Genomic DNA, 27,457 nt, shown 5'->3' with positions numbered 1-27,457 from the left:
GTGTCTTGCATACAGGGGGCTCAAAGATCCTTCACAGAGGTCCTTTGGCTTCACTGGGGCTCAGAACAGAGGTGGATAGGAAGCAGTGAAAGGATGGGTCCCTGTGTGCATGGCAGACTGCCGGGACTTGTGGTTTAGGTTTAAATCCCTCCAGGGCTTATGGCTGCAATGGGACAACTACGCTCTCTACCAGACAGAGCTCTAAGCATTGTACGTGTGCTATGCTAGCCTTACATACAGGGGAAAATTTTGTGACTTGGAATGTAAAAAACACGTCATGGCTCATTCACTTGCAGAGAAGCAACTAAATTTGGATAAGTTTCTAGCTCCGTCTCACGATAGTGGAAGGAAAACACAATTATCTTCATCAGTCATTTTTATGTTGACCGTAGGGTCTGATCTGGTGAGGGGCTGACTTACACTGCCTTGTACAACAATGACCTGGCAAGGCTGCTCACTGTCTTACATGAATCACATTGACCCCTTTGAGGGAATAGAAGCCGACTGAAAGAAATCATTGCTACATCAGTGTTCCTTCCCTTTTGCAGTGAGTAGTTTTGCATACCCTGACTGAACCATATTTCAGAATGGCAGTAAATGAAGAATTAATCTGAAGATGGCATCAGGTATTTCCTTTTTTTTCATTCAGTTTTATTAATTTAAACTACTTTCTAAAGACTAACCCGCTTCTCTCACCCAAAGAAGAACAAGAGATTAATTTCTTAAAATTATTGCTATATTTAGCAGCGCATAACATCACCAACATGCACATTTCTGTGATTTAGATTAAATACAAATATTTCAAAATGTCAGATCTGAAAAAATCTCTCCATTTTTATTACAGGCCTATTCAATAAAATATATACCTTTGGTATAATAGGTTTTATTGCATATAGCAAACCATTTTCATTATCATCAAAAATATACTTTAGCACTTGTGAATTACAGGGGACTTTAATTCCTCAGATAACCCACAATGTTGGATACAGTATATGAATTGGCTCATACATATGTAGACATGATAAGCATGTACATTTTCTGTTGCCAATCGCAAGTGGAAAATCTTTGAGAATTCTAAATTTACTGATGATTAAGCTACTTTAACTATCTATATGCTACTTTATTAGATGCATCATAAGACATTATTTTCATTGAAAATATGCTTTAAATAAGGCAAGTTTTGTAAGAATTTAGTGTTTTTTCTTACATGAAGAATGTCTTTTCTTATAAGGTGGTCATGCCTCCCTTCCTATTCTGAAATCAGTTCACACAAAGCGATAAAATTACAGAGCTAAGCATCCTCTGAGGATGAAATCACAGTGAAGAAAGCTGTGATATAATTTATGCTGTTAATCAAGTTGTATCATACCACATCATATGATGATACCACTATAGAAGAGAGCTGGTTATTTACACAGTGGTTCTGACTGGCAAATGTAAACAAAGATGTGTCAAACACCTGGGCAATGCACTGACTGGCGAGTTCAGCTCCAGGTTTTTATGATGTTGTTTGCTAGTTCCATTGTCGACTTGGCACGACCACGTGAGAACATGAGGCACCTATTTTTAAGGTAAGAAGCTGGTCATTGACAAAGTGTCAGTGGGGTTTTCAAGTAAATACGAAAGTGTTCCTTTCTAGTTCATTATTAAGTCACAGGGATGCAAATCTATGATCAAAGAAAGAAGAGATACTGTTAGATCTGTAGAGTGTTTAAGGAATTAAATAATATAGAGTGACTGTTGGTTTCTAAGCCATATAAGATCAGGAAAATCTCCAGTACCGCAAGTCATAATTCCAATGAATTACTTAGTCCACTTTTAAATATAGATTAACAGACGTATGACAGGCTATACAGAAACTCTAAGTCCAGTTATCCAGAGCTAAATGCTCCTTCTCTTTAAAGTCAGTTTGAAGGTGAATCCTATTGTTGTCAATTGCTTTCCTCCCCCAGAGGAATTTGTTATAAACACAGATTCATTGTCTCAGGAGTCAGCCTGTCTAGCTGTACTTCCTCCTTTCACAGTGTGCTTCCTCTCATTGAAAAGGCCCCTGCTGTCTGTGGAAAGTCCACGTAGCAGGTCCTGTCCTAGGAGTCATGTGTTCCTCCTTGTTCCAGTGCCATGAGTATCATCTATTATTTAAATGTGTCCAATTGTTCTAGGTTATTAGACTATTTTCATGATTGTGGTAAACACCTAATGATTATTTTGAAAAGCATATCTATGGCAGATAACATAATAATGTACATGTCTCAGGCTATGCTCAGGAGATTGAGTTGAGAAATATGTCACATGCTTGTTCTGTAAATATTTGTCATTTCCCAGTGTTTAATGAGATTAAGATTCCACTAACCAGACAAACTGTCATCCTCACCCACAGTCCCTCTTAAAAGCATTGATCTTCTTGCAGAGATTCAGATATTCCATACTGTACATAAGTGAGAAACAATGGCCCTTCCTTGCTTATGTTTCTAGGAGGTTTGTCCCCAGAATCCCTTCTGGGGAACTTCCCAGTTTTGTGAATTTCTCTCTTCAGAAAGAACGGTATTTTGTATTTCTCTCTCCACTCCTCCTACACCTTTTTTCTTCCCCAAATGGCTTAAGCTGACAAATCACGTCTCTTTTCTTTCCTTCCTGTTTAGCCTCCTGCCTCTGTAGCTTTGAAGACAGTGAGTCAGTCATATTTCTCCACCTAAAAACTGTTTTAAAATTGAGAAGTCAATTGGGAATGCCATTCCGAGGAGGGCTGATGAGGTTTAGCCTCCACAAAATGTATAATCATGTCCATTTTAGGAGCAAAGCAATATAGGTAGAGGTACTTATAAAAAATCCTGATGACTTTTCAACTAGCTTGATTTCTTACTGCACATTTCCTAATACGCTTCCTAATGGCCTGATTTCATCTTTCAAAATAAGTTCTCAGTGGCTTTAGAATCAGGACCATAGCTTGGCCAGAAGAAGCATGCAGAGAGCAGTGGGAATAATTTTGTGGCTTCTTTTATAGAGCCAGGCAATGTGGATATTTCTGTTTCAATCTATGTCTAGTTCTTTGTCTCCATTTACGAAAAGAAAGAAGTATCCATGCATAATTTGTAATGCCGTTAAGGATGTCACTGTGTTATATGAAAGATACAGCAATGTAGAATCGGGTCTGCATGTCACGGCTCTGTAACTTGGGTTCCCAGATACCATGCAAAGGATTCAATAAAAGTGCCTTCAGTGTAGAATAGATACTTCACTATGATGTTTAACAGTAGTTCCACTAAAACAGATACTTTATTTGGATGCTGTGGAGGGACAATAACAGGGTTCCAGTTTTCACACAGAGTCCACCTTCACTTGATTGTTGTTTGTAAGCAGCGGAGAAGGTTTACTTTTCACCCTGTCTGCTGCATCATTAGAACTGTCCTGGAAAAAAACTTTTGCTGTACAAAAACTGACAATAATTCTCTTGTATTCTCTTCTGAAGTTCTGATTCAGGAGTCCGTATATGATAGCGTTAAGGCAGCTGTTGAAGTATGCCATGTAATAGCTCGACACAAACAACCACTCTGGAATCTTAGGGATTACAGTTTCTGGGTTGACCGCCACAGCAAGGCCTATAAAGTTCAAGGGAGCCCAGCAGACTGCGAACAGTACAAATACCACAAACATGGTTAGAAAGTTTCTGAAGTCGTGTGGTCTCAGTCTGGGGTTGTTGTCTGGTTTAACCCTTCGTCTCACCTGAATAACAAGGATCCATATTCTCAAGTAACAGAAAGTAACTATGGCCATGGGAAGCAGGAAGTGGAAAAACACGACTGCTATTGTATATGCAGAGCTCACTGACTGTGCAAACGTGCATGAGTAAATCCTGGGGTCATACTGGAGAGACCCCACAAACAGGTTGGGCACGATAGCAACAACTGTTAGGATCCAGATAAGAACAACGTAGCACAAAGAATTCTTGTCACTGTACAGCTTGTCATATCTGAGGCTGTGGCAGATATAGCAGTATCGATTGATAGCGATGCCGGTAATATTGAAAATTGATCCAATGACACTTAGACCCATCAAGAAGCCGCTAATCTGGCAGTGAAGGTATCCCAGGTTCCATCCATTGTGAAACACAGATGTGAGGACCAGTGGATATGGATAGATTGCTACGACCAAGTCTGCAATTGCCAGGCTTACCACAAATATATTTCCTGCAAAATAAATATAAAAAGAGAAGTGTTAGCTTCTCATTTGCTCTCTTCAATCACTTCTGCTCTCAAAACATTAACAACCACCCTTAGTGGAACACTTTAATTAATTTCTAGTTTCCAGGTTGAAGTTAATTTTTGCATATCAGAAATGACACTCATTTTTAATCTAAAGAAGATGCTGAATTTAAACATGCACCATCTAAAAGAGAACTGTCTATGGGTTTAATTACCATGACCTACTATTTTTATCATCTCATTTATTTGGATTCTCCTAATCACAGAGACCCAGAATTCAGATCATATTAAAATATTCATAACTTTAAGATTTAGTTTGGCTTTAAATAGATAGTCTCTCTTGAAAAATCAGCATAAATAAAATGATTGCTAATACATTTCAAAACTCACATTTACCTTCCATATTTAACTTAATTCTTTTTCCTTACATTATCTCTTAGTTTTTCCAGTTCTGAAGTATTGTATTTCAAACTTCCACTAAAGTGACATCTTCTTTTTGTATCTACTGGATAGCACTTAACTAAACCATTGCAATTCATACTTTGGGAAGTAGCGTCATAGGAATTTAAAGTAAGAATTTCTAAGTGTCTTGCTGGACACAAACTAAGTTGTCTTTTCTAAATTGAGAGACATACTCTTCAGTAAAACAACTTATGCCAGGCAATGATCAAGACAGTTCCCACAGACTGCCGCATTCTTCTTTGTCTCCTAACTGAAAAATTAAGCAATCATCCATTCTCTTAGTTCATTTGTGAATTAAAGCACAGGGAAATTATTTTAGGTTTTCTTATTTTTTTAGACGCCTCTCTGTTCTTCAAAGACAACAGAACCCATCATAATTACATTCAGTTTGAATAGATTTTTTGAGCATAGATAATATATTTTCTTTTTTTTTTTTTAAATACTTTAACAATAATCCACCTGAATACCTCCCAACCATTCTAGTTCCTAAGGAGAAAGTCACAAGATACACTGATACAGCTTTTCTTCATTTTTTTAAAAATAACTACTACATGTATATGTCTATTTATTTGCATCCATATCAACAGAAAGCTATAAATGTGTATATATATATATATATAGGTATAGGTATACAAACGGATATATGTGTGTATATAAGTATGCTTGTGTTTGGAATCATATTTCGGAGCTCTGAGATTATTCACTAAAGATGAAATATGAGCTCCTATTGCAACCTCTAAGAAAATATATTGCTAGCTTTAGATGACACAGAATTTCATTAATAATCCAAATTAGCTTTGGTGAACTGTGTTATACATTTATCTTAAGCAGACACAATACAAATAAATTAGAATAGACTTTTAAAAAAGGCAAAAATACCTATGAACTAATAGTGCATTTTAGCTGCTATAATTCTCAAAAATAGATTTTTGTATTTTATCTGGAAATTTAATATTTTAAAATATATATTCTCACACTATACTTATACTGTACATGGTCAGGGAGGAATATTAAATCTGCAAACACCTTCAGACAAAAATATAGCAATTATTTGTCTCAGGATGATAGTTGTCCCCCCCCCCCCCCCTTTTTTTTTTTAAATTTTGATACAAGCATGAAATACCATGTATGACATTTATACTTGTGGCAGTTAGGATAAATGGCCTCAGCTAAAAGACTGCTACACTAGTTTTCATAGATGTTGTATCTGTATTTATAAATCTCTCTCTATGGTGTCTGTAGTTGTTTCTTCTTTTTTCCTGCAAATTCACTGCCAGACTGAAATATGCTTATCCTAAAGGCTTTGGCAGAATTCCAGATCATTTCAGCACAAACATCAGAGCTCCTTTAAGCAGAAGAGGACAAGGAAAAAAAACATTGTTTTCAGAATTTACCCTTGACATACTGGCAAGTGATACAAGGATGAATCAAGAGACAAGATGAAACTCAAGAGCTCTGTGTTTAGCTTGTGAATTGAGAAGTGGAAAGTGAATGAAAAGTTGCTGTTGGTGAGTTTCCTAAAATCCCTCTCCTCTGCCTCAAATGCTGCAGATTTCAAGAAATGACACTGTATAAACTCTAGATGAGACCCTTATTAAAGAATACTTGAAGAATACAGTTTACATTTGCTTTTAGATTTTCCACTTAGCTGGAAATTTACCACACCAGGCTTTTCTCTGTGACATTCACTGCAAATTCTGTTGGTACTCTTCATTAATATTGCCATTATTATCATTATTAATACACTTGAGACAAAAAGTTCAGCTATTGATAAGCAAAAAGATAAAAAGTGTGTGTTTTTTTCCCCCTCTGTTAAAAGAAGAAAGGTGTCGTGCTTTTCTCTGAATTGTTTAAGCTACCCTATGCTTTGGCAAACAACTGAGTCTCAGAATAGGCACTCTACCTCTGAAACAGCCAAATTTTAGGCTTCTACAAAGCAGGGATCCCAGCTTATCTTTTCAGTAGGCTGCCAGAGAGCCTTAAACCCTCAAGGCCTTGGAAATTCAAGCTGTTTCATAAGGAAGTTGCAGGCTATGCTGGGAGCCTGTCTTAAAAAATCATGAGCAGGGAGACCAAACTCCCTGTCTGTCAGCTCATGGTTAACGTGTCAGGTGGATGACCAAAGTGTTGGGCTAAAAGTCTTGCTGGAAACCAGATACCTGCTTGCAGAGTGGGCTTTTAACTTGCCTTTCAGGAAAGGTTATCTTCAAACTTGAGTTCTGATACATTTCCCTTGTGAACATGGAAACTTTGCCATTAAGACATAACAGAAAATTCAAGTAAAAATTATTTGGGTTTCATATGTTTGCTGTGTGTTTTGAAGGTTGTTGTTTCAGACTCTGAAGTCAGATCTAAAATAGTGTTGAGCTTTCACATGTTTTCTAGTACGTGTTCTAAAATGTGATTCCAGATTTAGGTATCCACTATTAATGGTAAATATTGATATTATATTAAATTCTCATATACTTAATGGCATATTGTGAAAATACAATAATCTCTTATGTTTGTGGAGCACTTGGCATTGTAGTGGTAAATACCATAAAAAAGATTTAGGAATAAATTAGCTTTTATCCTCGGAGTTGGGTTTGAACAGAATGCTACAAATGAAGGCTGAAGCTCCATATTGAACTTTTCCAAAAAAAAAAAAAAAACCCAAACCACCAAAATCTTCAATAACTCTTCCTTGAACAAAAAGTATTCATCCTCTACAGAGAATGAGATTATGTTGCTATGAGAAAATGTGATTTATGTAACTAGAATGCATTACAGTGCATTAACACCAGTTGGCTGAACTGTGAAGGTAGAGATTGAATTTCTCGACTTTGCCATTTAATAAACTTAAGCAGCTGCTGTGATATGGATGTGTGGGGGAAGAAAGGTAATCTCGTGGTTACCAGCTGTAGCAGGCTCTGCTTTTGGATGCAATCTAAAGCAATGTTCCATTAAATATTTTCACCGCTGTTACTGAAAAGACACCTTTCTGCTCAGCAAACACGTAGCAACATCAGACCTGTCTGCTGAATAAAAAACGGCTTTAAAACAAAAGAAAATAAACAAGTGCTCTCCCAGACAACTCAACTTTTCCAAGAGCAAAAACCAACACAAATTGAATATAAAAACTGTGACCATGGCAGATTATAAAAAAATGTTTGGCTTTAATCGTTGGAATGTCAAAATGAAAATAGCGACATGAAATGAGAACTACATGATGTTTTATCACTGACAGCTAGTATCTGTGTAACATATACAATTTACTATGCAGGTTGTTATTCCCTAGGTATAATGTTAAATAGGTCTTTGTGAATGGGAATTCAAACGTTTCCAGAAATTTCCAGAAACTAAAATAAGTGCAGAATATTAATGGGAAAAAAATATAATTACTTAGTCTAAATGACGCTATGTGCCTCCCATAGACTTAGACTGGAAGGCTGAGCACATTGCCAGATTAAAAAGAAGGACAAAGTTTTTCTTCAATTTCAGGAGCAGAACTGAGGGAAATGAGGTCTGCAGAGCTATTTCCTAAAGTGTTGAGGCTGTGAAGTATTTTGACTCTAAACATTTTTAGCCTGGAGAAAAGTGTATTGTGGAAAAGGAACAAAATAGGATATTTACCTAAGAAACAAAATAGCAACATTGTAAAGCCATTAGTAACTTCAGCCAGAATTTCTCGGTACCAAGTAAATCTGAATGAATTGTAGAGATGTCATTTTGGTGGCAACAATGGTAAAGCTATTATTTCTCCTCCTTTTTTTCAAAGATATTTCTGTAGCTTTAAATTTTGGTTGCTAGGTCATTATTTCTGTTTACCTATTTTAAATTATTTCCCATAATAAATAATGTATTGGCTTCTTTTTACAAATGCTTTCCGGACATAGACATCATGTTTTCAATTTGAAGCTACATTTTGCAGTATAAATGTTACATTTCCTGTTCATGCATTAGTTCCTCCCATTGTACCAAATGTAGCTAAGAGATATAGAGTCTTTTTACATACTGGGAATGCTTTTGCTTTTAGGCAAAACTAAACAGTACATGTATCTGTCATTGAAGTCATGTATGTACAACACTTTTGTTTCAGTGGCCATTGACTCAGCTCTCTAATGTTTACTTGTTAAATGTATCTTTATACAATGAGGATAGTAAAAACATTTGCAATGATGGACCACCTATGAGATCAAACTTAATTTCCAACTACCAGTTCCATACCATTCTTAATGACTGTCTTTTTTATTAGCTATGAGATAACTGCCAGATGTGCTAAGTCACCTCCAATTGTTCCATAACTGGGCTTGATTAACAGGATGCTTAGCTATAAATTTAGATCAGGTTTACTAGAAGTTGCAATTTGTTCAAATATTGTGTTGCCAAGAGTTTTATGTCCGTAGTTTCTATATATTTAATGGTACCAAGCTTTAATTTTCATCTTAAAGCACCCACTGGTCACTCTAATACTTTTACTGATTTTCTTCAAGGATAGCTTACAGATTTCACAGCATTTTGAAATGTTTCTCATTAATCCAACCCTGGCTAAGAATGTGAAGCTGAGGCTGTGTGCTGCTAGGTGAACACAAGACTAACAGTAGGTGCATGCTAATGAATACATACAGCAGGAAGGAGGAAATTCAAACATGGTACCTCACAGCCATGACTGAACAGAGCACCATTCTGACAAGTTCACATCTAGCAAAAGTGACAGCACTGATAAAGAGCTGGCAAAATACCTAGCTCAGGAAACTTGTAGCTCCCTTACACCACAGGATGGTAGAAGGCGGTGATTCTAGAATACAAGGCATCACAGGAAGTGAGGCAACAGGCTGGTTTATGAAGAAAGTAAAATCAGATGTCTAAGTGTAATATTCAGTGCAATTTGCCATGTTTTGCTCCTAAGAGATGGATTTTCTTCCCTGGAAAGGCATTTTGTTAGGCATACCTGTTGCTCATGCCTCTGCTTCTCTTACATGGCTGTTTCCATGCACAAAATGGTGTCACAATGTCAGATGTCAACACTAGATTCGTCTCATAATCTGTGAACATTTTTGCCCTGAACGTTGTTCCATTAGCACTAGTGTTTCACTTTTAAAGACATTAGAACAAAATACAAAATCAAGGAGTGAAAGCTGTTCTTGTGAGTACCTAATGCAAATTTAATAAAATACTCGTGTTCACTTATCTGGAAACAGAACTTAGTTCTACAGGCACAGCAATGCTTCTCCCTGCGATCTTAACCAGTCATGACCTTAACCAATCATACGGGTTCAAGAAAAGAAAGATCTGTCCAGAATCTTTCTAGGATCAATTCAATATCAGAAATTTGCTGTACATGGCAACACAGTCTGGGATTTCACAAAGGTCATGTGCAATAAAGCTATCAAGTAAAAATATCTGTAAGTGGGGCCAGTGACCCCTGCTTCTTTGGCACAATCTCAAAGCCAAGTAAGGTTACCTAGGCAAGCAAGTGTGCAGACAGTCCCAGCTTCACTGGATTTTAAAGGTTTGAGAAACTAAGAGTCCTTGCAGCTCAGCATCAAAATGGCACAAAACAGCTGAGCAGAAATGTAGGAATAAATATTACATAAGCTCCAGTTACTCCTGGGAGCTTCATTCACTTTACAGATCATAATATCAACTCCCTTAGATCTGAAAAGCCTATTTTTAAACTAAAGATGCTATTTATAAACTTGCCCTAAATCAAGAAGTCCACGTGTACATTAAATTTAAATAGCGTGATGGGCCTGTGGGTTTTTGCTTCTGATTAGCAACTTAACCCACATGCTGCAGGTGGCGATGCAATGAAATATGAATGGCTTAAAGCCCACAATGCACGTTTTAGCTTTAAATGCAGGGAGGAAAACCTCCCTTTCTCTTTCCTTTTAAACTGAAAAAAGACCCTGTGTTATTTAGCAATTTTCGTAAATCCTCTTTCAAAAGTCTCTCATAATGGAAGGGATTTTCAGATCCACTGTAATCTAGTTGGAATACTAATGAATCCAACTGTGTAATTATAGACAGAACAATTGCCTATAGCTGTAACGATATTGGGATGGTAGCTTGATAGCACTGAAGTGAAAGAATTAAATATTTACAGTTCAGACTCATTAAGTCTTGCTAAGGTAGAGATTCTGAGTGTCACAGAACTTCAGATGCTGCAAGGACCTAAGTAGCCTCAACTTTTAACTTTAGCTGATAGAAATCCAGGGTGCTGAATGTTACAGGTCTGAACAGCTGGCAAACTGTGTAACAGTATATTTGAAAGATAGGATTTAATTATTATTATTTTTTAATCCATGTTATCAGAACTACCTGTAATGCTTTATTCCAATGTGCTATAGGTTGAAGAAAATCTGACATAATCAGCACAGCATGAATGAAAGATCACACTGATGCACTCTGAAAAGAAAATGTTATACTGTATTTAGATTATACTAATTACCATACAGAAACTTCCAGGGAAGCTACAGCAGGTATTTAATTTGAAATGCCTATGCCATCTTCTGGCCAAGAAAATTAGATGCATGGAAGAGTAATTGGCAGAAAATGGCAGTGAGGAATTACATAATGCTCAGCATAAAGGAATGGAGGATTTGGGTGTCAGGTCTGTACTGGCTGTAGCCAAACAGTATGTAGATGTGATTACGTAGTTCTGCAGATATGCAGATGACACAGAGTTTTCTGTGACTTTATCACCTGCTATCACACCTTTTTCTGTGGTTCCATGGCCCACATGTGAGTGAGATAGCTACTACACTCCTTCTTGCAGTCTAAAAGAATTTGTCAGTGCTATTCTTGGTGCTTCAGTCATGAGAGAAAAGTGATGTGAGTTTTACTGTCAGGCAGAGAAAGGAATTGAGTACATATGCTGGGCGACTGCTACAGACTTGGGGATGTACCTTGCCTCTGGCAGTTCTGTGTGACATGTCAGGGCTGCTTGGAAAATGTCTCTTGTATTGGACCTCTCATAGGATAGGAGTGCTTAGCTTGTACTAAGCAGATTTAGTAGGTGCATGGGACATTGAACACAGCAGTGGCGAGACTGAGGTATTGCTGGGTGTGCTGAGAAGGGCAATGTTAGCCACTGGATGAATTCGTGAGCCATGAAATATAACGCACCCAAGAAAAGAAAAGCAGCAGTAAAGAAAAGCCTGGGCTACCATTGTACATTTAAGCACCTAATGCAGCAGTAGACGGGACTTGACTGAAGTCCTCTTGTGGGTCTAATCCTAAAGATCTAGTGGTGGTCAGGGTTTGGGTCTTTTGAAGAATTTTTATGAAGTGCAGGCTGAAAAAGGATTTTAAATACTAGCAGTCTGAGCTAATACTGAACCTTAACATACACTCGTCATTCGGTTAAATTATGCAGTGCCATGAAATATTTTGCCTTGGGAGTCTACATAGTACATTCATATCCAAGATACTTTGCTTTAGAAGCAGCAGCAAACTGAACATTACTTTCTGTTCTTATATCTATTCTATCAGAATAACATCTAGCTAATACGCATTTTCTTTGGTATGAAGATTGCATTACACTGCCATTGTCATACACATTTTTAGTTTTATAATCTAGAAGTAACAGTTGAAAGTGACTCTTGTTTTTAGTTTTTTAAACACTTCATTGACAAATCTCCAGTAGATGTTGATAAAATAAACACAGTTTAATTGCTATTTGACATAAGTTTGAAGTGCTGTATGCATATTTCCTGATACTCAGATATCACTGTAGTTCTGTGCTTCATTCAGTGAGTAAACGTGTACTTTGCCAGTTCTAAGGGTGTTCTTCACCTAAATGCATAACTCATGACAATTAATCCAGTCAGATGCAATTCTGTTTAAATCATTCTTAACATAAATTTTGTTCTGCCTACCCAAGCTAGGGAAGAGGATGAGCATAACAAAATATCCAGAAGGCTGGTACAGACATTTAAGAGAATAAACAAACCCTTCTGTCTCACAGGTGGAAGTGAGAAACCAGGGCAAGAAGACATAGTGGTGGAGGTCTCAAGTTCTTCAACCCTGGTTTTGTCACTGTTATCTGCCTGGACTATTTCTTCTGCACTTCATTGGGCTGGTGTGATTTCAAGGTCATGGCATCTATTCCCTTTGAACATGAGCCCCCTTCCCATGATGACAGTATTTCAGAAACCAAATAGATTTGCCTGAGTAACTTATCCACTTTTACAGAAGGGATATTCCTGCTTCTGATCTGATCTTTTCTCTCTCTCATTTTCATGATTCATTTGGGAGGAAAAAAAATCCGACAGAACAGCCTGTTTTCCAACAATGTATTGCCTAGATGTTACAGAACACTGAGGCTGTCATCCCAGTTCAGCGAGCTGTATGAAGCCGATTACAATAACAATACTGCTGATGTCAGAGGATCACACTACTGAACAGCATCGCAGCACCGTAAGGACAGGAGTACATCTTCCCCCTTCAGTTCTATTTGCACTGAAGACTGGAAATAAATGGAAGGACAATAAAATGGTGCTATCACAGCTTAGATAAACAAAACTAATAATGCATTTCAGAGACTAAAACAAAGGGAAAGGAAGAAGCAGAAAATGGCAGAGATGGATGCATGTGAAATATAGTGATGGTTTTTATTTGTACAAAATCTCATAGATCTGTCAGGATAATTGCTAGAAAATGGAATGACACAGCCTTTTCCCATCCAAGTTCATATTTTGAGAAAGTAAATAGGAAAAAACAAGGTGAAGACAGCCACACAGCTGACAGCAGGCTTCCATACTGTAAATATGAAATCACTTTCCTGAGTCACTTTTGAAAGTCACAGTCTTATGCAACAGGGTTTTATAGCTGAATTTGTAAAAAAAAAAAAAAAAAACAAAAAACAAAAAACTATTCATGGGAAGAAAAAGAAGTTAAAAAACCCTGAAGAGTACAAAATAATCCATCTTCTTTCTGTTATGACTAATAACAGTATAGGTGGTCATTCAATCAATCCCATGTTTAACTGAGAGTCCACAGTAGAGAGCAATGCCAATTAAATGAGGTCATAAAACAGTCTTCCCAGTTCTTTCTCCAAAAATCAGCAGTGGTGGGACATCTGTCAGGAAACTGGAAAATAGTGTGGAAAATTTGACTTAGACATAGTTAGACTTATGTGTATTTACTATCAGTCCTCTATCCCTTCCCTATTTCTCTGTTGTTTTTCTTCCTTCTCTTATCATCTTCTCTCCTTACCTCCTTAACACAAAATGTACATTCCCAACATAAATCTTTTTCCTCTCTTCTTTCCCCTCCCTTCTTTGTTTTCAAAAGTTTATTAGAAAAGTTGAGAAGACACAGAAAACTCCTGTATTACTCTAGGCTTAGTGGTTCTAGGCAAGTGGTTTTGGTATAATTACCAAATGACACAATTACAATGCAAATACAAATTACAATGCAAAAATGCAGCTGCCTCCAGCTCTTCCTGCCTCCCTTTCATATCTTCTTTCTGTACTGTGCTACAGTAAAAAGCCAGGAGTGGAATGGTCCCAGACTACATGGGGCAAGTGCAATGGTGTCAGGTATCATTGGAAATTCACTAGAATTAGAATAACCGCTATTTTAATTGCAACAGTAGTGGGGTTTGTTGGTGAAAGTAATTCACAGTAGCAAGAGGATAACTCTTGTATAGCATGGGACATTCATTTAGCACTGGAAACTGAAAGAAAGACCGTGAAGTGGAACTTAGACATGCATGGCAGCAAGGCCAAGGCTATTAACATCTGTCTTCTCTATTGCTTGTCCATTCCTCTTTATGAAAACAAAATGGGAAAACGACAACTCTAGATTATGGGAGAGTGAAGACACCATGATGAGTAGTTCCCTTCCTCTGTAAAGACTTATCACTGAGAAATGTACTCTATAGACCAGCTAGTAGACTGTTCTAATCCAGCACTGAAATACCTACACTATCCTCCTGTGTATGGCCATAGCTTGCCAGAAGAATCCCTTTCTTAGCTTGTGCCTTTGTAATTTGGTGACCATCCACACCCGCTGTAGGGCTCTGCACCTGCCACACTGCGGTGAAAATAGGGTGAGAAATACAAATTAAACCTAAAGTATTTAAACTGAGTGTCAATCAAATTCAAAATATGACAAGGCAACAATTCAGGTTTCAGACAGCTTTCTTAGAAAGAACGTGTTGGTGGGAGAAATCTGTGCAGGATTGCTGCAGCAAGCAATTAAAATGATAGCCCTGACAATTTAAGTGTGTCAAAAGCTTATAAGCAGGGGTATATTTTAGCCCTTTGTATAATTTAAAATACCATGGATTTATATATATGATACAAGATAGGCTTATGAGAAATTGATGGAATTAGGTAGTTTATTCACTATTGCCCTTATTCGTCCAGGTGATTAATTACCAGATTTTTAGCACCTCTATAGTATAATTGACTCAGAAACAATGTTTGTTTGCCTATATGAGATGTATTTTTTAAAATAGCTTGTTGATAAAACCTCAGGCAATAGTTGATATTTTACATTGGAGGAGGGGGAATGAAGGCATTGCACTATCTGAAGTAAAATATATTTAAAAAAAATAGGGCAAATAGGAAATTTCTCTGCACCTAAACTTTATTTATTTAGTTTTTGCTAAATATCTAATTTCTAGGGCTCTTACAGAACAAAAATTGATTAAAAGAAAACTTTTTCTCAGTATTCTAATACTATCCCCAGTACTTTTGGTATTAGTCTGCTGAATTTGACAGGTCTTTCCGCAACATAGCATGATGAGCTTATATAATTGAGGTCTGCCTCTTAAAGGGACTTTCCTTCTCTTTGGTAAATACTGCCATACAACTAAAATTTTTCAATAACCTCTTGGTTAGTTAATTAGAAAATACATGACTTTAATGCATATTAGAAATGAAACGGAGTTAGAATTTATGCCATTTATCCTATGAATATTACATGAAATTCTTTACTAAGTGCTCACTTACATGGGGGCAAGCAGGTTGGTGTGATGATGAATTTGCCAAAAATTATATCCTTAGTAGTAAGCTTATGACTAGATACAATTAGCTAAAATGATTTAGCTACTTCTTGTACTGACTTCAGACAAGTTGAACTAGTGTGACTGAGGAAAAAGAAGGTTCTGGTTACTGAATATATCTCATAATTTGACTATTGAATTATTATTCCTCTCCAACTTGTTTTAGTTACTCCCATGTTGTACAGGTTGTTGTATAGTTTTTTTCCTTTTTTTTTTTTTTTCTCTCTGTTGGTTTCATGAATTATAGTGTGGATTCATGAATAATAGTGTGGACTTTTTCAGAAAGCATTTTATTTTTCTGTTGTTTAAGTCTAAACCATCTCTTTATCAAGGGATGTAGTCAAAGGACAATGCGGCCAGGACACAGCTAAATATAGAGAAATTTATAAATATTTCTGAGTGTACCTGTGTATGTCTTTAGAATGTATCACTCAGGATTCCTGCTTAACCTGTAGCGCCTGTCAAGTACAATGAAACACATAGCTGAAACTAATACTTGCTGTCAAAAGTACTGGATTTTGTATTATGGTAATTTCAGTACAGTAGCATATAAAAGCTGTGCTATGATACCGCATCTGAAGTATTGGTACCCTGTGATTATTATTATGACTCAGAAATATCTGCATTTTAGAGAGTCCAAACACAATTTTTAACTGCAATGTAAAAAATATGAACCCTTCCTCTGTGGGAAAATAAAATATATTGGTGGTATAGTTTTCCAAAGCTAATCTTAGTGTCATAATACTATAGGTATAACAACTTGGCTGTTGGAGATCCTTTGCTTTGTTAACGACGATTTGTTCTCGTCTAAGCCTTCCTATCTTTGTTTAACCATGTTAGAGAGAATCTTACAAAAAAAGCTTTTAAGCAAACCGAGCAGCTAAATATAGACAGCTAAAGATAGTATATTTTAATTATTCAGTAAAAACTGAACATGTTCTCTCTCTGAACCTTACTCCTGAGTTCTCCGTCTTTTTTTAGGTACAGGTTTTCAGTGTGCCAACATACTTCATTATTTAACAAAATTTTAAAAAGCAGAAGACAACACTGTTACTTAGGAAGCTTAAAAAAAAAAAAGGAACACAAGAAAGGTGGGATAATTATTTCAATTTATACTAAAAAAAATAATAATAAGGTTCTGTACAATCTGGATATCAACGATACAGTCTATTTATACTATGTTACAAAACTTGACATGAAGCTTAGTATGAAAAGAATAATAAAAGTAGTGAGCAAGTGGTAAGGCAGCTTTATCTTCAGGCAACACTGAATGGTCTCCTTTTTTTCTTTTCTTTTCTTTTCTTTTCTTTTCTTTTCTTTTCTTTTCTTTTCTTTTCTTTTCTTTTCTTTTCTTTTCTTTTCTTTTCTTTTCTTTTCTTTTCTTTTCTTTTCTTTTCTTTTCTTTTCTTTTCTTTTCTTTTCTTTTCTTTTCTTTTCTTTTCTTTTCTTTTCTTTTCTTTTCTTTTCTTTTCTTTTTTCTTTTATTCTTTTCTTTTATTGTTTTATTGTTTTATTGTTTTATTGTTTTATTCTTTTATTCTTTTATTCTTTTATTCTTTTATTCTTTTATTCTTTTATTCTTTTTTCCTCTCCTCTCCTCTCCTCTCCTCTCCTCTCCTCTCCTCTCCTCTCCTCTCCTCTCCTCTCCTCTCCTCTCCTCTCCTCTCCTCTCCTCTCCTCTCCTCTCCTCTCCTCTCCTCTCCTCTCCTCTCCTCTCCTCTCCTCTCCTCTCCCCTCCCCTCCCCTCCCCTCCCCTCCCCTCCCCTCCCCTCCCCTCCCCTCCCCTCCCCTCCCCTCCCCTCCCCTCCCCTCCTCTCCTCTCCTCTCCTCTCCTCTCCTCTCCTCTCCTCTCCTCTCCTCTCCTCTCCTCTCCTCTCCTCTCCTCTCTTTTGTCTATTAGGGAATAATCACCTCATTTTTTAAAGATTATCCCTGTAAAATATTTTACAAGTGGCTGAATGCGAAAAGACGTCAGCAATCAAATTTAAATAAGAGACAGTGAGCATTAAAAAGAAAAAAAAAAAAGTCTATCTTCCACGTCTCATCCAAAGCCTCCTAGATTTTCTTCCTTTATTTTCAGAAACATCTGTATTTAGCTTTGTAGGTGAAAAGATTGGAAAGTGAAAGACAGCTTGAGCTCCTCAAAGCGCCACTACAGACGTTTCCATGTATGAGCAGACGTTTCCATGTATGAGCACAAAAATGTGTGCATTAGCAGATTAATGTATTTTTGGAAAGTAAAGGCAGAAAGGCTTCCCCAAAAGATTCTTCACTCTTTCAAAAATTATGTATACCAAGACTAACAGTCTTAATTTGTGTGAAGGAAAACTGGTCAGTGCACGATGCAGGAGGAAATATTTTAGTACCTTTTGAAAAATCCCCTTACAAACTTTTATTGAACTTCTGCATGTCAGCTACAACCACTGATGAGAAATAATAATACTTGCTGTCATTATATTCATTTCCTAATAGACTTGAATTCATATTTTAGGAAAGGCCTGGGGGATTTTTTTATAGGAATTCCAATATCTGAAATACTCAGGACAATGTGAGTTCTTTATGATATTTTAATATTTTATTAACAAGATCAACCTTTCTGTAAACCCGGTAAGGCGGGATGTTGAGCTGGTCAGAGATTAAAAATCTATTTACCTTCTCCTTACAGTGAGCTCAATAAAGAAAACAATTTAAGACAAGGAGGGATAAAAAGAAACCAGGTTCTCTCTGCTTTTTTTCATACTTTCAAGGTGGATCTCTCCTTCCAGGACTGATTTCAGTCAGAACGTTTTAACATAATAAGGCTATTGTTCATACATAAAATGGTTTCACTGAAAAGACCAGTTCCTATTTTATAATCTTTTGGCACTTTCTAAATCACCTTGCTCACTGAGACTGTTAATGTTCATAAAAATGAGGAGAGAGAATCCCAATAACCAAAAAGGCAATGGCAGAAGCCTAGTGAAATTCTCAACCAACACATCCCATATTTTGTATTTCTCACATTCGTTATTGCACACAATTTCTACACAAGACACCTGCAAATTTCCATTAGCAACACTTGCTTCATTTTTTATTTTAGTCACTTCATCCCAAGAAAAAACAACCAGACTAATGATTTCAAAGCAATGCTTTTACAGAAGGTATTCCTGAGAGGCAACAGAACTAAAATATTAGCTGTTGCCTACTTAAAACTTTCAATTCTATAACCTGAACAGATGTTCCTTTTATGAAACATTGAGCTTTTAGAGGTTTACTTATTTTAGGTACTCATAAATCCTATGCTACTGGGAGTTGCAGCAGTACAACAGCTATGAAATTTCTGGCCAATTGTTTTAGCTGCATGTCTGTGAAGTAATCATTTTTATTTATTTGCTATGCACATAAAAATACTATAGTATTTGGGAATGTATTTAAGTTCTATCAAGAGTTGGAATTCTGTTTGTTAGCAAAATTTTATATTGGCCCAGGTTTTATTCTGTATATTAAAAAAAAAAAAAAAAAGAGAGATCCTTTATATAATAATTTAGGAAAAATTCTTTATTTTCTTAGCTATTACTGCTAGTTCGGAATAATTTTACTTTAGCTTCTAAACACTTTCTTTTCATTAAGCTAGAAATGATACAGATAAAAGCTTTGGTTTGGGTCCAGATCTGGATCATATCTAGATACATCTAGATGTGAAATGTGTCTCTAGAATTAATCGCACCAAAGGAAGACTCACAGAATCTTCAGGATTTGCAGTCAGTTTTAAGTTTTTCTGAGACAAAATCATCAAATCAGTCTGAATTTGCATATCTGACAGCAGAGTTATGCCCACTGGTGTTGGCTACTTTTTCACTGCTTGTGAAGAGTTCTGCAAAGAGCCAGCCAGAACCATCATTAGAAATCTGTTTGGTTTAATTCAAGGATGTCATTAATTCAGTACATCATTTTGCCATATGGAAGATATCTGTTGCTTCACAAAGTTTAACGTAAGAAAACATTTTCTTATTGTAAAAGTGATCAGCCACTGGCACAGGTTGCCCAGAGTTGTGGAGACAACCAAAACATGGCTGGACACAGCACAGCAACCAGCTCTTGCTGACCTTGCTCACGCGGGGAGGGGGCGGGCGACTAATGTAAATAAAAAAATTATAGAAAGGAACTGAATTTTTCTGTTTCACGATCTTAATTGTTATAAAATTAATGTCATGCCTTACCTGAGATGGCTTAAAGAATTATGGTCCCAAAATAATGAAAAGATTTTGAAATGAAATGAGCATATGAATATATGCTGAAATATAATGAATCTTTTCATATAATGAAAAGAGCATAAAGTTCTAGGATCTTGGTAACCAAGTGGGTTTGTGCCATATCTATTCACAAGTGAGACATTCTTGAAAAATGAGATTGACTAGACTCAAAATAAACTTCCTGAAAATATCAAGAACCCGCCTTCCTTATAGAAGTACTTCTTTGTAGGAAGTGTTAAAAACAGACAAAGAGAAATAGATTATTTCTATATAAATAGAAAGTCTATGTGACACATTGCTGATTCAGAAAAGAAAGGAATACAGTAGTAGCAATATGAAGAAACTAAGATTGTGGCCAGATCTTTCCTTAATACTTCTGTACTGATCCTCAGCAACAGTACTACCAATTCTCTCAGTAATATTTTGTGCCATTAGGGATTAGCAGCAGTAGTATGAAACCGGAGGCCTAACCCTGAGTCCAGCAGAGTTCAATTTTGTGGAATGCAGGTTAATCCAGCTTGCATTGCACTTAATCTTTGTTAGTAGATTAACAAAATATATTTTCGTGTTTCTTCTAGATTACATAGAAATGTTTGTAGAGATTAAGAATTGACATAGCTTAGAGCTCCATAACAAAAGCTTTATTGGTTATGATTTCAGCATAGGGAAAAACACTAATTGCAACTGACAAACTGTCTAGGAAATTGGAAGACACAGCAAATTGGAAGTTACAGAAAAAAAGGAAAAAGAAGGTTTTCCTGAATGTGTACATTTTTCCATAGGGACTTCCCTTTGTTCCCTTCTAGGTCAATGATTTTACAATTTCTCTATATAATGATGCAGCTGCAGGAGAAAAACTTTACACATATATGTAGTCATGCTTACACACAAATATATAGTAAAATATACAGGTACATGATGCCAAATTGACCCTGGTATAAATATAGCAGCAAGAAATAAACTGCAGGTGGCTGTGATAAAGACCTCTATGAATATTAGAGAAGTGTATGTCCATATCAAGTTTATGTCAGAAGCCTGTTTCTATTATAGACCAGCAAACTCTGGTAACTTTTTGAGGTGCATTTACATGACTAAAACTTACAGTGTGGCCAAAATTGTTGAATAATGTTAGAAGACAAAGTGAAAGGATTGTACAAAATTAAGCTATTTAACATATTCAAAATCTTAGTGACAAGTCTCATGCATTAGGGATGCTTTTTGCCCTTGTTGAGCACACATCAGCTTCATTAATATTAACTGGAGTGATTTATGTGTGTTTAAAACTGAAGATGACATTTAATAATTGCATCAGCAATTGCATGGATATGCATTCAGATTACTACTCATTTCTAGAAATCATTGTCTGGAACATTTTAGTCTTGCTAAGTAGTCATGTTTTCTTTATATTATGCGTATTATATATCTGTCCAAAACATATTAAATGCCCCCTTTTATTCAGCATTCCATGGTAACTAAATTACTTTCACATATGTGGTACTTTGGTTCCTCTGATTACTTACACAAGTTGATTAATAGTCAAACCCTTATTTTGTGAGAGGTACTGGAATTTTATTGCCAAGAGAATTGTCAGAAAAATATCTATAAAGTCATGTTTGTAAAAGGTTAAATAAAAAAAAAAATCTTCCAAATTATTTATAGTAGCTTTATAGAATCCTATATGAACTCTTTATTTGTCTCTCTATATACAACATGATCTACTTCCAGATGACTAAACCAACTGATTGATCTGTTTGTAGTGCTCTTCTCCTTCATGTTCAGACATGTTTACACTTTAGAATATAACCTCATCAAGAATTTCGAGACTTCTGAAATGTTTGCTGTTCTTTCCTTTATTAAAAAGAAAAAAAAAAAGGAAAGATGTCAGTCTTCTGCTTGTTATGGTTGTGACATCTTTTTCTCTCCCCCAGCCCAACTCCAAATGTAGTTGCATCCTTGTCTTCTCACATACAAAATGAGTATCAAACAGAAGTTCATATTCTACTTATTAATTCATCTTTCATTAAGTCACCTAGTAGAACCAGCACAGCATCACCTCTCACTGTACAGTAGCACTCAGGCAAGGGGTAACCAATTATGTTAAATAATTCTCCTGGTGAACATTTCTCTTTATCTATCCTCCCTTTTACTCTGTTGCTTGCACTTGTCAAAAAACAGATTAACATGCATCTCTGCCCTACACAGAGCATTCCTATACCTTTTTCTGAAACTAACTCACCAAGATTCTGTCAACTGAAGCAAAGAAATCAATAAGGTAGCAGATGTCTTCATAGCTTGGACTGAGGTTTTAAAATGGGCCTCAGGGACCTGGATGCCCAGATCTCAGTGAAGTTCATTAGGAACCAGAAATCTAGTTTCCTTGGTCTTCTTTGGAAATCTCAGTTACATTTTTCAGCAGTGCAAACGGCAGGTTGTATAAAGCAGTTATGATAGAAGAAAAATATAAAAGTGGCTTTTAATACTGTAGCAATTATAATGAATGAGCAAAGAAATAACTAGCTAATATGATTAAACATGTATGGTTCTGAAAACTGGAGATAACGGAACTTAAACTTACAATACCTAGAGACAGAAAGCAGATAACATCCCACTGTTTTTACCACTGTCCTAAAATGCCATATGCCTTTTAGTGTTGGAGACATTCCAACATCTGTGTTAGAATGGGTTTTTGGCATAGTTTCAGGAGTACACTTTCATATCGGTTGTGCTCCCTGTTATCCATGAATACACACATTTGCTTTTTGTAGCTGTCTAGGAGAAAATACCATTGGAATTTTTAAAATCTTCCTATTATTTCAAGTAAATATGTGGATTCTGCAAGGGTCTAATTTTGGCAAATTTCCTTTTCTTCTTCTTTTTTTGAGGGAGGTGGGGGAGCAGAATATAAGGAGTATGTTGTTTGTGAAAAAAGCTGGAGAGCTTGCTGGGAAAAAGGCAATCACACACTTAAAAGAATACTTTGAGCTCATTAAAATTAAGCTATGTTTCCTAGCAAAGATGAACTGCAGTTTCTGTGAATGAATATGTACCTATAAAACATTCATGAGAATTCCATGCATTGAAGAGAATGAAATGAACCCTCGGTCATTACCTGGACAAAATTATTACTGTATTTTAATGGATTCCAGCTTCTGTAAGGATTACAAAATGAGCCTTTATCACACCTTAATACCAGCTGACTGCTCAGTAAAGAATGCTGTTAAAATCCCATGTTCTCTCAGAGCTGAGCTCTAATTCAGTGACTCTACAACAGTACAATCAGCATGTTGATCCTGACAAGGGATGCATAAAATGGAATGCATTACAGTTGGGTTTGCATCTTAATGGTCTAAAAACATGGAACATTTTTTCCCTCTAGTGTCTGGTAGTAGAAATTACAGCTAGTTGAATGGATTTTTGAACAATTACAATATTTAATTTAATTTATAAATAATTTTCTTTAAATTAAAAGCACGTTAAAGTCTTAGTTAGACCTAATGGGATATTTTGAAATTATCTCCTAGTGAAGAATTAATATAAAGCCCAATTCTTATACTGAAATTAAGGAAAGTTTTCTTGTTGAGGTCAATGGGCCTTGAATTTATTTAAATGAGAAATAGTGGAAATGACATATCTCAAGACAAATTTTGGATGAGTTAACATTACACAACTGAGTTAGAGTGGTTATAGCAAATGTACACTGGAACTCATTGCAAATGTGGTTATTTAGTAGAAGACAATCTATACATTTAGGTGTATCAGTAACATCTACGCTATAGGGTAGTTGTTTCGGGGAATGGCCAGCATCTGTTAACTTGCAGTCAGGGCCTCATCTCCTCCATCTGAGCTTGTCTCTGTAGGCTCTATAATCTTAATAGAGGGGAGCCGGAGGTTGATACTGGCACCCATTAGAGCAGCTAAATTCAAGAGACTGAAGAGCAATCCAGAGTGCCTGCCATCTGTATCTGTCGTCAGTCCTTTGTCCAGCAGAGAAAAGCAGGCATGTAAGGTAGGAACTTCCACGTTTCGCATATGGCGCTCTCCAGTCTGTGTAGGGCACTTTGGAGAATGGATGATCAGAAGCTTAATTGCTGCTTTGAATGTCACCACTGCGACCTGATTTTGTCATTCAGTCTGCTCTCTAAATACACCCAGTAAGTAACAAAAAAGAAATCAGACTAAACAATAGCATGTTTCTAGTCATCTACATGAAGCATATACATTCCCACAGAATTTACAATCTATTATATAATTACATTAAACTACAACTTACTGTGTGTAAATTGGACTTAGCTTGGATTTTGCTGCTGCTTGTGAGATTTGGTGAGAAGAGTCTAGTCTTGAACATCTGACCAGTTTTTCCAGGCACTGCTTTAGTGAAATTTATTATATCTTTCCTTTTAATAAAGATAGAACAGGCTCATATAGAAAGTAACAATGAAGAAATTCTGCTATATTTTCACTTGGTATCAAATCAGAAGTGTGTTGACAAAAAAATACACTATACAATAACTAGAAGTCAAAGAGGACTAATGTGTGGTAAATTCTGTAGTCCTAATTAAAAAAAAGGCTTGGTGTTGCAACAAAGTGTTCAAACTTGATGTGAGTAATTTGAAAGAAAGTCATCAGTCATTTAAAAATTTAAAGTCTGACTATAGAATAAGATTCCCCATAGCTATGATGTTGCTTTATGGTAATGAATTACTTAAAAAAAGTCTGCAGTAATGGAAAATGACTGTCTGTTTGGAGATGCCAACCCCCCTGTAGCTGCTAAGAGTAAGAGTGGAAGGAACTTACTCCAGTTCCAGTTACTTAAGAGCTGGGGGATCTGGGTGGAGTTCCCAAAATAATTTTAAGGAGATCAAAAATAAATAAATAAATAAATAAAAATCAGAAATTGAAAAAGAAGAAAACTACAGATTCTACCTAGCTGCTGAAAAATGCATGGCCTACCAAAAATGCTCTCTATATGCTCACAAGTTACTGGAAAAAAAAAAAAAAAAAAAAAGAGACCTTTACTCATAAGTAATTTAGGTATTTTTAAGTGTTATCCATTGTGCTTTCATCTTGTAGATATTCATTTGCAGGTGTACACTATTTCACAAATAGACTGGAGTTTCGTTTTGAATGTTTTACAGTCTGGTCTTCTGTCCAGGTCTTTTACATCTCTGCTGAACTAATCAGTTACTTGGACATTATCATTCCATAAATCTGGCGTTCTGTTCCTGATGAGAAGAGCACATGCACAGCACTAATGTAATACCTGCCTATGGAAGAGAAAAGGCTTTCCACATATACTTCTGCAAGTTAAATTTATTTTAAACTACATGTTTGCTGAAAATATCATTGTACACAGAAATCAAACCAGGGGAGGATGATTTACTACACTTGTGAAATTCATGTACACATTTTATATGGTCAATTTGATCAAAAGCTAATATATCATCTATGAGATTCACAGTACTTCATCGTGAGATGAATAAAGCACTTCTTTTACAGCAGTTAAATATTTGGCCATGGATCACTCAAATTTAATTGTGTGCTTATACCTCTGAAATAAATATAGTGAACTATACTCCCATACACATTCACATTAACAATCTTATGTACTTTAGATGGAGAAAGGAATGTCTGTGAATCTGAGGCATACTGATAACAATCTGGGGACAGTCTTGGTTTTGCTATGGTTAACACATGAACTGTTAGAAGCCCTCTTATCTTTACATAGAAGAAAAAAAAACAAACAAGCCAAGTGTAACATATCTTTGGAAGACTGAAGTTGGAAGTAACGGACACTACCTTTATCATGCGTCTGCTAAGTATATTCAAACCATTGTTAAAGCTATTTCAAAACTGAAGGATTATTTCAGAGATTCTACAAGCTCAGATTCAATTTATCATATAGTATAAAAGTGACAGGAAAAAAACATTAAGGAAAAGTCCCATGAAATAAATATCCTCATTTATTCCTTAACAGTTTGCATTAACACTGTAGACTTTCAAGCAATGGCAAGAGCAGCAGGAGATACAATTTTCCACATGAATAAACACTAGGATATTTTTTTTTTAAAAAAAGCTAACTACCAAGAAACATACGGTTATCTCCTATTACTCATCTCCTTTTACTTTTCTGCTTTTATTTTCAATATAAAATGTAATCAATTATCAGTAAAGAGCACACAATTGTGTTCACCCTATTTATGAACTATTTGTTGCATGTGATGTGAGAAGAACATTATCAAAAATGATGATTAATTTAAAATGCATATTCTACAGCCAGAAACATTTCTTTATAAACTGGAAGCTCTGAAAAGTCTGAAAGCCTGTAAAGTTTGCACACAGGATTCTAGAGGTGAAAAATAAGAGAGTGCCAGCTTCAAATTTTTTTTCGATCACATAAAGAAATAGTAAGAGCAAAAAGAAGCAAATTATGTCGATTTCCTAAGTTTCTGTCACATCTTCATTCTGCTTTGAATGAAGCAAGCAATTACTCTTCTGGAGTTTATTTTATTTTATTTCATTGTTATTAACCTGTTTGTCTTTCATGACTGTCTTTCATCTAGCGCTTTAGTCTCTTTCTACATTTTGTTACAGGTCGTATGTCTTTGAGAAGAAATAAATGATCTCCTAAAAGTTCCTTATTTTCTTTTTCCAGATCTAGTTTTATTCTTCTTAACTCCATATTCTTCTCTGAGGTTTACTTTCCAGGTTGCAAACCTTTCCATTGCTTCCTACCTGTTGAAGAGAAAGTGCTGATACCTTCTTTTAAAAGAAATATTTTCTTTAGCTGCATCCATTGATTTTATAGAGGCCTCTGATAGCGTACTCCTGTACTCCTAACTGAAGTAGTTTAGCTGGTACCCTACAGCAGAAGACTGCGTGGAATGACATTCCAAAAATGTATAACATATCTATGACATAAATCATAGATACAAGAAAATAAGTGCCAAATGCTATCCATTCTTAGTTAAAAAGCAGAGATAGTAGAGTTTGAAGTTGAAAACAAAACAAAAATACCAGTAAATAGAATGTAAGATTAAGATTTTTACCCTGATGTTCAATCTCCCCAACATATTACTCATGTTCCAAATGCATGTAGCTGCCACAGTTTTGGTGTCTATTCCCTTGACGCAATTCTCTATTTCCTCTGTTCACACAACTGCCTAAGTATTTGTGGCCTGAAAACATTTGTGAAAGAGGATATAGTCAGGAGAAGGAACTCCTACATATGACAGATTAATTTTATAGTGACTCTTCTATATAGGCAACAAGAAAAAGTGTACAATTTGTACTTATAACTAAACTTAAATACAATTCTGAAGATTATTATTGTTTAAAATGTGTGGCATTGCAGTATAAAGATGAAATCAAATAGCACTTTTCAGTTGAAGAGGATATTGGTCATCCCGGGAGAGGCAGTCTAACAAAAAAACAATCAGGCTTAACAAAAATGAAGAAATTATATTCCAAGAGAAGGTTTCAATGCCCTGTAGCAATTTCAGAAAAATATGCTGTACATACATCAAGGAATGTCTGTTACTGAACTTGTAAACTGAAAGATGCTCCAT

The 27,457-nt window shown here is 35.9% G+C and overlaps 1 protein-coding gene across 10 annotated transcripts in view; it reads right to left on the bottom strand.

Moving 5' to 3' along the window:
- Positions 1-707: 707 nt before the first annotated feature.
- Positions 708-27,457, bottom strand: part of MTNR1A (melatonin receptor 1A) — a 47,622-nt gene continuing 20,872 nt past the window's right edge. For 2 of the 10 annotated variants that reach the window (XM_083834327.1, XM_083834326.1), the window contains one exon: positions 708-4,187. In XM_083834327.1, the coding sequence (XP_083690453.1) occupies positions 3,319-4,187 (869 nt within the window). In that variant the 3' untranslated portion in view covers positions 708-3,318. The other 8 variants (XR_014583718.1, XR_014583725.1, XR_014583719.1 and 5 more) reach the window with 8 other exon arrangements.

This window comes from Anser anser (genome assembly GCF_964211835.1).
Source record: "Anser anser genome assembly, chromosome: 4".
NCBI classification, from domain to species: domain Eukaryota; kingdom Metazoa; phylum Chordata; class Aves; order Anseriformes; family Anatidae; genus Anser; species Anser anser.
The sequence above is the reverse complement of the archived record's forward strand: the minus strand, read 5'-3'. Positions and strand labels throughout refer to the sequence as shown.